At 41.3% G+C, this 10,576-nt stretch overlaps 1 protein-coding gene across 2 annotated transcripts; it reads left to right on the top strand.

The window, feature by feature from the left end:
* The first annotated feature begins 9,301 nt into the window (after positions 1–9,301).
* On the top strand, positions 9,302–10,306 carry LOC113631264 (S-adenosylmethionine decarboxylase proenzyme-like). 2 transcript variants are annotated; one of them, XM_027127551.1, is made up of 2 exons: positions 9,302–9,417; positions 9,505–10,306. In XM_027127551.1, the coding sequence occupies exons 1-2, from the start codon at positions 9,302–9,304 to the stop codon at positions 10,304–10,306; spliced, it is 918 nt and encodes a 305-aa protein (XP_026983352.1). The 2 variants fall into 2 exon arrangements, with proteins under 2 accessions (XP_026983352.1, XP_026983351.1); XM_027127550.1 differs by having other exon boundaries at positions 9,302–10,306.
* Positions 10,307–10,576: the final 270 nt, after the last annotated feature.

Below are 10,576 nucleotides of genomic sequence, written 5' to 3'. Positions count from 1 at the left end.
TGTTATTGCGTTTGTCTAAAAAAATTCGTAATTTCAGATTTTTCTTTCCTATTTGGGGGAGGGCTGACTGGGGCGGGGGAGGGTTGGTGAGGTGAATGAACAAAACCGGTTGAACAGTTAATGCTTTAACCTTGCGTATAATTTATACAATAAACAAAGTCACATGCTCCCCTAATAATTTAGATGTAAGCAAATGTTGATTGATTCAGGAAGGCTAATGCCTGAAGCCAAGCCTGCAGCACTAAAATTTGAATTAAACTAGGACAGAAGCAAGCTAGCCTATAATAACATTTGTATAATTTTATTTTTGCCCTCGGCTCAGTTCATTTCCTCGTACAGTAGATGCATGAAATTGGTTCTTCAGCCACCTTTAGCTGATATTCATTGATATCTGGGCAGGCGGGGAAGCAAGAGAATGCACCTTCCCCAGCTTTTTGTTTTCAATCATAAGGCCTTGAATTCCTAGGTCATTTCTGACAATGATTATATTTCTCTGAATTGTGTTTTTGGCAAATATCTCCGAATAGCTTCATTTCACCTCCAGATACGGTTTCCCCCTCTCACTGTGAGGGGGCTCTTAGAACCAAGATTGTTAAGTAGATGCAAATGTTGTGCTGTTTTTAGTCCTTTATTCAAGCCTGGGGGCATGAAATCTGAGTTCTCTTACTCTGCTTTCAGCAGGGAAATAAGGGCCTTAGGAAATTCTTTAAACGATGGTAAAAAATAAACATTAACTTGAAACACTCAGGGACCAAACCCCCTTGTACTATTAACCTTTGACTTAAATAAAAATTAGGAACTACATCTTACCACTTACCACTTTTGTTAGGGACTGAGGCTCCTCTTGAGGGATCAGGTTTAAGCCTGTAAATAATTTGCGAGAGCTTCTGAAAAGTAGGCAAAGTTTTCCATCCAAACTGAGCGAAACTTGGTTTTTCATAGTATTTCCCTGCAATCCGACACACACCAACAGGCACAGTGCACAAAAGAAAGCAGTCTCAATACCCACAATTGCTTTAAATGTCTAACAATTTTTATTCAGCCTTTCAGGCAAAGTAACAGCTCTTTGGGGGTCAAAAGTTCTGAAATAAAGAATTTCTTCCCTTAGGTCAGGAAATCAAATATGCTAAAAATTCTCCCTAACCTTTTGTTTAGAGGGAGCTAAGGGGAAAAAAAAAATCCTGAAAATTAGAAATGAAAGAATTGGTATTTGCACTTTATGTGAAATCTGCATTTATCTCTCCCTTCTTCCAGCTGAGAGGTAAATAGCAGCCCTAGTGTTTTGGAAGCAAATATTGTTCTGTCCTATTCTTGGTAACAAAATCTGCTCCCAGGCCCTCTCCAGCCCTGTCTGATTGTGCCCTAGGGCTGTCACAGGCCGCCAAAGGAGCCTTTCAGAAAATCCAGGCCATGTTTTGACTTCATTACAAATTCCAAATAGGACAAGTTTTCGCCTGGCTTAGGCTTGGTTATGAAAGTTTCCCACAGCTCCTGAAAATATACAGAATAATAAATGGCTGGGCAGAGAAAGAAAAGGCAATAGTAATTCCATCAAAGCTTTCGGGTCACATCATAGAGCGCAGTTGCAGAGCCGGGGGAGCTTATATCATTAGGACCCAGAGACAAAATGTTTTGCCTTCGGCCCCGAGGTCACACACTGTGGCAAGAACTTTGAGGTTCTGTCCTTTGTTCCCCCACGAGGGAGAGAAGGACACCTCTTCCCCTACCCTGGCCCCCTGGGCTTCCCTGGAGACACGTTGTGAAACCTTCTCACCCCAAGGGGTGGCTAGCAAGCTTCAAATGTTTTTTGGGGCGTTTCCAGCATAAAAGCAAAAACTGATGAGTTTCAGTGGGTAAGCCACGAGGCACAAAGGCAAAACGCCCAAGGTGGTGGGTGTGAGGGGGAAACTTTTTATTGTCTTGCTGCGGATTCTTTCTTTCATTTTTCTTTTCTTTTCCTTTTGCCTGTCTCTTTATTAAGTCAAGATGTTATAGGAAGGAACCAGTTAAATATGACATGCAAGCTTCTTAAGGGAAGCCTTTCCTCCCCAGTTACAGAGGAGAATCCAGTTTGGCCATATTCGTGATCCCCATCCTTCTTCCTCCCTTCTCCCTTGTTCCAGATTCTTCCTTCTCTCACCTGTTTTTCAGGGCGAAACATAATGAAACACTTTAAGGACAAATTCTAGCAGGCGGTACCTTACCTTCTGAGAACTCTAGTACTGACCCTACCAGCTTCCCAGGCACGCCCTTTTTTTCCCTGCATGTCTCTATTTTAGAAAACATGTATGAAATACTTCAAGTAAGTCCAATACTGTGGGACACTTACATAAACTTTTTTTCCAATATAGTCCGTTAACATATATGTCCCTCCCTAGAAGCAGATTTCATTAGCTCCTTATTTTTTTATTTTTATTTTATTATTTATATTTATTTTTATAAATAATTATAAATAATATAATTATTATAAATTATAAATAATTATAAATAATATAATATATAATTATAAATAAATTATTATATTTATTATTTATTTTTATTTTTTCCCATGTCATGCAGGATCTTAGTTCCCTGACGAGGGATCAAAGCCGCACTCCCTGCAGTGGAAGCGCGGAGTCTTAACCACTGGACCTCCAGAGACGTCCCAGCTCCTTATTTTTGCAAAGCCAATAACGATAGACTGACAATTCCTAACCCGTCACTCTGACTTCGGATTGGTGGGCTGTGGCTTTTGGACATCAAAGCCATCTATTATGGCTTTTGCATATGTGGTTTACAATGCAGTCATTGCCACCAGCCATACATTATCCACTGTTCTCTTGGAACCACTGAAGTGATGAGAGAGACAGGAGAGACAGGCAGTGGTTGGTGCTTAAAGGCTGGACCCCAAATTGCCCCCAAACTCATTTTTGAAGTCTTTGAACGTGACCAAAATTTTATTAATGAGCTTTAGCTGGGAAGAGCACTTTCATGTCTCTATCTGTTTCCCACATTTAGTTAAACCTGTAAACTCATCCTCCAGCTGGCTTCCACTGCTAGCTGGACCCAACGGAAGCATTAGATAGAATCCATAAGAAAATGTTAATACCACTTTTCTGTTTATACACCACCTGGAAGAGAATATACACCTTAAATATAAAAGGGAGATAAGTAGGTATTTCTAATTTGACTAGACTGGAATTATAATATGAAGAGAAACTGTTTCACTGGAAGATCTACCATTGGCAGGGGGCAGTCGGCCAGCGTGCGTGTCTGGGTGAGTGTGTCTATATTAAGATAAAGGCAGAAAAGCAACGAGGAACAAGGTGAAAAGAAGTTCATTCATTGTCTCAAGGAAATAAAGACCTCTGACTTTTAAAGTGAAAATATACCATTGGCATCAGATACTAATCGCAAGGTAATTATTTTTAAAGAGTTTCCTGAGGAACACACAGGCACCCATGACACCCTTAGGCTAATATATGTACCCAGAGACTAACTCTGCCCGCCCTTGGTTGTATGTGTGTTTGTTGTCCTTAGAGTGAATAAAAGCTGCTTTCCATGTTACTCTATCCTCCCGTTAAAAAAAAAAAAAAAAATGCCACTTCAGAAGATAGGGATAAAAATGCATCAGATTAAAAAACACTCCTCAAGGGCAATTTGGATGAAAAGTTAAGCTGGGCAACATCAAACTAGGCCCCTTCCTGTAAAATACATCAAATTCAAAGAAGTACTTTTCTTTAAGTTACTAATCTTTCTAATGAATATCAGATTCCATCAGCCAAACTGCATTTTTGGCAAGAACAGTTTTTACCGATGTAAAAGGCGGCAAGGACTGGTTTAACTGAAATATTTATCGATTGCTAAAATACTTATCTATCCTTTGTCCAAGGAAAAAGGCTTTATTCAAGGAATTTCAAGCTTTGTTCAAGGAATTTCCACACTGGAGAGGATGGTCCCTGTCAATCCAGGTAAATTGTTATTGAGAGGGTCTTATCCTTGCGACCCGCCCCCCAGTCAGTGAGCACTCTAAGAGGAACCCCCTCCCTCCCAGCACATCCCCTATAACAGCCCTGGAATGAATGAAACACCAGGTCATCTCCCCAAGACCTCTGCATTAACCCACCTCCAACAGTATAAAATATCATATGCTGTGCCTGATGTCGTAGGGATTCTTTTCAAGTATAAAGAAAATTCCTAGGAATTCCCTGGCGGTCCAGTGGTTAGGACTCTGTTCTTTCACTATGGTGGCCCGGATTCAATCCCTGGTCGGGGAACTAAGATTCCACAAGCTGCAGGGCAAAAAAAAAAGAAAAAGAAGAAAATCCCTGACCTCATTAGACTACATTTTAGACATCATATACAGCCATATCTCATACCCAGCTTCTGAACCATCCAATGTTCTATAACTCTCTTTGGAACTATACTGTAGTCAGAATTCTGCTTTCATTCATTCATTCATTCATTCCTTACTTATTGAAGACCTGCAATGTACCAGGCACTGCTTCTAGGATCTGGGGAATCAGTGGTGAAGGAGACAGATAACAACATCCCGCTCTCAATGAGCGATTTTCTACCAGGCAGAGGCATCAACAAACCAGAAAACAAATGAAGACAATCATTTCAGACGATGATTGGTGAAATAAAAATAAAGGAAGATGATGACACAGTGGGCTAATGTGGATAAGAAGGTTCCGTGGGGGAGGGGAAGATATTGAGCTGAACTCTGAATCCCAAGAAAGACTCAGCAGTTGTGACTCTAGGAAGATGAATTCTGCCTGTTTCTTAGCCAGCACATTTACTCATATTATTGTATAGGTTGTATATACTTGGAACACCCACGTGATTCCAAGCAGAGCTCTTAAAACCCAGGTAAGAGAGAACACTTACCTTCTACTTACCTGCAGGACAACTCAGAGCATTATTTCTCAGCTGAGGGCGTATTTAATTACCAAACGTTCTGCAAATGTCTTCCGAGTTGTAGAGATAAAGCCACCCAAATTGCTGACTTTCAAAACATACACTTCTTCCTTTATCCCAGAAATGCCACCTTCCTTGATGAATTTGCATCTGCAATGATTCATCATTCATTGTAATTTACAATTATTTTCTTAAGTTCTTCTAAATGACCAGCTACCTGCAAAGCGTGCTTGCTTTTATTCCATTAGCTAACTAACTTCAGTGCTCCACAAGCAATATTGTGCTTGAGAAAAAACTGCAGCAGTGCTGCTATTTCACTGTGCAGGCAACACGCTCACCACAGCAGCCAGATTGAGAAATGATGACTTTAGCTTGTGGCTTACAAGAAAAGACTTCAGATCACGTATTAATTGTTTAAATGTTGTTCTTAAGCCCCTTTTAGCCTTATGGCAAACCCAGAGGCCAGGTAAAAATGAATTCTTAGAAGATGGTTTTGTTCAAAGGCATGAAAGTTTACCATTGCCTTTTCCCCCCATGTCACATCTGGACACCTCCATTCTGGTTACTTGGGTGTCTGATGGTTTGTCAGAAGGCTAGCCATAACTTAGGTGGAAAACTGGACTCCATTAAAAAAACATTAAAAGCTGAGAGGGAGGCAAGTTGATGTGGCATGGCTCCCAGCAATAAGGAAGCAAGAGTGCACACTGAAGCTTAGAAATAGAAAGTGATGTCCTCATAAAAACATGGCTTCAGGCTGGTGTGCCACTAGAAATTCTTCTGTCAGTTTAGAATATTTAGCTCTAAGGGATTTCGACTTTCAAATGTATCTCTGGATGCAAAATAGGCTGCACAGGAGGATATAGCATTGAAGAGGGGAAAGAAGAATTGCCCCCAATTACGATCAGTTTACGTGACGCTGAAGATTTTTTTTTTCAGGTAGCATATTTGATCAGAAAGCATGCAAGTGGGTCGGATGAGCTACCTCGCTGACATCAAGTGATCCGCTGGCCTTCATAACTAGAAAACGTTGCTGAGAACGGATAGACCAAAACAATATTAAAAGCTTCAGCACTACTGGTTATCAAGGGAAACTTTCAGCCTAATTGGAAAGCTCAGAGCTTCAGGCGTCTGCAAGTTTTGGTTTGGGGCTCTTCCGAGGCATTCCAATGCAGTATTTGCAATCAATAATGGGATGCTACTCACGGCACCATCACGAGGCTTATGAAGTCCCCTGAGATTTGTATTTGACTTGTTAAACTGTAAAAAGAGTTGGAGAAACAAACAGAAAAGAAATATCTCAGTCCCTAGCTGCCCAAACATAAAACAATCAAACAAACTCTGGCAGTCAAAACTGGAAATGGCAAAATTGAAAATAATATAGAGATGCATTTTCATGCACAGAACATGAGCATCTTGGGTGACCTTCCTTAGTGTGATCTATCCTTCTGGGTGTTAGGCAAAGAGATCACCTCTCCAAGCAGATTGAATTATGTGCTAAGATTGAGTTATGATGATGTAGATTATCCCCTGAAACCTACAGACATGAGGTTTCTTCTCCCCCAACAGATTATGGTATTTTCAGCCCAAGTTAGCTACAAGCAGTAGGTTACGAACACCAGTTAAAGCATCCCAAGAAGATTCAGAACAGTCCCTTCCTCAGAGCGACTGTCCTCTGCACCTGGAAAACATAACAATTTTCTTAACCAACCTCTTTGCTCAGAGCGGAGCAGCAGAATCTTCATATCCTGGAAATGTCGATGTTTATGGAATTGTGTGCTCCAGAGAACTTCCCCTGAAATCACCGGGGAGGGTTGAAAGGGAACAAGTCCAGAACAAGTTCTTTACTGGGTTTGGATTTTCCTTTTCCCGCAAAGGTTCACCCAGATGCCTTCCTCAGAGGTTTGAAAGGGAACATAGGAGATCTGAGCGATCTAGTGAGAGACAGGCAAGGAGCTGAAGAAGTTGAAGTGCACATCCAACCCAGCACCCGCTCCTGCCCTTTGGAGTAAAACATCAGCTTCTAGAACCAGAAGACAAAAGCCTCCTTCGTGTCCAGGATAAGAGAGAGACAGACCTCAGTATGAACCTAAAGATGTATCTTTACCCACATTTTAATATTTCTGAAATCAAAATACATCTTAGAATCGCTGCCGGCCAGCAGTCGTTGGCCATAGTAGTCATTGCCTGTAGACGGGCACAAAACTCGTGGAACGGCCCAGAAGGGAATTCTAGAGATAGTCGTGGAGGAACCTTTTAGGAGCTGCTACATCACCCATGCTCTGGATGGCACAGAGGACGAGCCTGCACAGCAAAACATGAATATTGCAGACTTCAAGTTGGAAAATAATTCATGAGTCACACTCTGAAAATGAAGTTTGTAAATTCCTTAGCCAATTTACTTCATTTTTAGTTTTCTTTCTACATATGCACAAGAGATACATAGGCGCGAAATCAATGCCAAAATAAGTATAAGAACCTTTCCAATCAAAATTCTAAGGCATAAAATAATCACTGTGCTACGGCTGTAGGAGTACTTTTTGTTTTCTTAGTGGTACATAAAATCATAGTGGGTCTCACAACCGATGACATCTGAAATTCAATGAAATACAAGATTTGTGTCACCCAGAATAGTTTACTTAACAGCCCTGAACTTCAGATCTCTCTTCTGAAAAAGATCATAACCTCTACCTCCTTAGAGAGATGGGGGCTGACCCAGTAGCCGGCCCCAGCAGAATTCACAGAAGTCTATGTGCCACAGTGTCTATTCCCAGTCAATGGAAGTAACTATTATTCTCTAGCCATTTATCTGCTTCAATCACAATACAAATACCATAAACAAACTCATTTACTCACCACTGTGTGGTTTCCTTTGCTTCTTTAACTTGCCAACTCTGTACCAGGTGGACAGAACCCCACAGATACCTATAAGGCCTTGATGACAAGAGTATTTTTTGGTGATCATCTGTGAAGCAAATGAAATGAAAGGACTATTTGATCCAGTGTTCTAATGATAGAATGACTGTAACATCAAATCCAATTGTTTTTTGTTTTTAATAAATTTATTTATTTATTTATTTTGGGCTGCAGTGGGTCTTTGTTGCTGCGTGCGGGCTTTCTCTAGTTGCGGCGAGCGAGGGCTACTCTTCGTTGCAATGAGCAGGATTCTCACTGTGGTGGCTTCTCTTGTTGCATTGCAGAGCACGGGCTCTAGGTATGTGGGCTTCAGCAGTTGTGGCATGTGGGCTCAGTAGTTGTGGCTCGCGGGCTCTAGAGTGCAGGCTCAGTAGTTGTGGCGCACAGGCTTTGTTGCTCTGCGGCACGTGGGATCTTCCCGGACCAGGGCCCGAACCTGTGTCCCCTGCACCGGCAGGCGGATTCTTAACCATTGCGCCACCAGGGAAGCCCTTTTTTTTTTTTTTAACATCTTTATTGGAGTATAATTGCTTTACAATGTTGTGTTAGTTTCTGCTGTATAACAAAGTGAACCAGCTATATGTATACATATATCCCCATATCCCCTCCTTCTTGTGCCTCCCTCCCACCCTCCCTATCCCACCACTCTAGGTGGTCACAAAGCACCGAGCTGATCTCCCTCTGCTATGCGGCTGCTTCCCACTAGCTATCTATTTTACATTTGGTAGTGTACATATGACCATGCCACTCTCTCACTTTGTCCCTTCGTCCCAGCTTACCCTTCCCCCTCCCCGTGTCCTCAAGTTCATTCTCTAAGTCTGAGTCTTTATTCCTGTCCTGCCCCTAGGTTCATCAGAACCTTTTTTTTGATTCCATATATATGTGTTAGCATACAGTATTTGTTTTTCTCTTTCTGACTTACTTCACTCTGTATGACAGACTCTAGGTCCATGCACCTCAAATCCAATTGTTTTAAATACCACTCAAGGAGAATAGAAAAGAATATATCAATCTCAAGGTGGGTAGAGGAAATTGCTTTAAAATTCTTTTAACTAAAAAAAATGTTTTAAACTTTGACAATCAGATTATAAGCCAACTAAAACACTTAAATATCTTTAAGTTGAATGGCTGAGCAATAGTTATCTTTCTGATTCTAAAAGTCTTTCTTTAGCTCCCAAAGTATGGCTGGTGACATTAGCTGGCGCTCGCTCTACTCTCTCTTACGGGGAAACAGCAGACTACAACAGACTGAGCTGTATCTGCCCCTATTTCCAACAGACTCACGTTCAACTTTCGCTCACCAAAAAAAGAAAAGATAAAAAGCCGGGAAAATTTTATTAACCCTTTTAAAAAATAAGTTAATATAAGATTATAGCAAAAAAGGAACGTGAACTTTAGTAACACAGCTGGAACAATCTGCAGTGGCGGGAGAAGAGATTTAATTTAGTTGATTTTCTGTAGTTGTTGGTCGTTCGCTAGTCTCACGGTGATGGAAGATGCACATTTTTCTGAAGGGCCCGAGAAGCTGCTGGAGGTTTGGTTCTCCAGGCAGCAACCCAATGCAAACCAAGGATCTGGGGATCTTCGCACCATCCCAAGATCCGAGTGGGAAATACTTTTGAAGGATGTGCAATGTTCAATCATAAGTGTGACAAAAACTGACAAGCAGGAAGCTTATGTACTCAGTGAGAGTAGCATGTTTGTCTCCAAGAAACGTTTCATTTTGAAGACATGTGGTACCACCCTCTTGCTGAAAGCACTGGTTCCCCTGTTGAAACTTGCTGGGGATTACAAGGGGTTTGACTCAGTTCAAAGCTTCTTTTACTCTGGTAAGAATTTCACGAAGCCTTTTCACCAAGGGTACCCACACCAGAATTTCCGGGAAGAAACAGAGTTTCTTAATGCAATTCTCCCAAATGGAGCAGCATATTGTATGGGACGCATGAATTCTGATTGTTGGTACTTGTATACTTTGGATTTCCCAGAGAGTCGGGTAATCAGTCCGCCAGATCAAACCCTGGAAATTCTGATGAGTGAGCTTGACCCAGCAGTTATGGACCGGTTCTACATGAAAGATGGTGTTACTGCAAAGGATGTCACTCGTGAGAGTGGAATTCGTGACCTGATACCAGGTTCTGTCATTGATCCCACACTGTTCAATCCTTGTGGGTATTCAATGAATGGAATGAAATCGGACGGAACTTATTGGACTATTCACATCACTCCAGAACCACAATTTTCTTATGTTAGCTTTGAAACAAACTTAAGTCAGACCTCCTATGATGACCTGATCAGGAAAGTTGTGGAAGTCTTCAAGCCAGGAAAATTTGTGACTACCCTGTTTGTAAATCAGAGTTCTAAATGTCGCACAGTGCTTTCTCCGCCCCAGAGTATTGAAGGTTTTAAACGTCTTGATTGCCAGAGCGCTATGTTCAGTGATTACAATTTTGTTTTTACCAGTTTTGCTGAGAAGCAGCAACAACAGCAGAGTTGATTAAGAAAAATGAAAAAACGCAAAAAGAGAACACACATAGAAGAAGGTGGTGGCTGCTTTTTAGATATTGATACCAAGGGCCATGCTTTCCATAACCACCACCTTGTAGTTGCAGAAAGCCCTAGATGTAATGATAGTGTAATCATTTTGAATTGTATGCATTATTATATCAAGGAGTTAGATATCTTGCATGCATGCTCTCTTCTGCGTTTAGGTATCCTATGCCACTCTTGCTGTGAAATTGAAGTCATGTAGAGAAAACCTTTTACT

This window comes from Aethalodelphis obliquidens, unplaced genomic scaffold (genome assembly GCF_003676395.1).
Source record: "Aethalodelphis obliquidens isolate GAN/ISIS:26980383/991018 unplaced genomic scaffold, ASM367639v1 scaffold32, whole genome shotgun sequence".
Lineage (NCBI taxonomy): Eukaryota > Metazoa > Chordata > Mammalia > Artiodactyla > Delphinidae > Aethalodelphis > Aethalodelphis obliquidens.
This window is presented reverse-complemented; position numbering and strand designations above follow the sequence as displayed.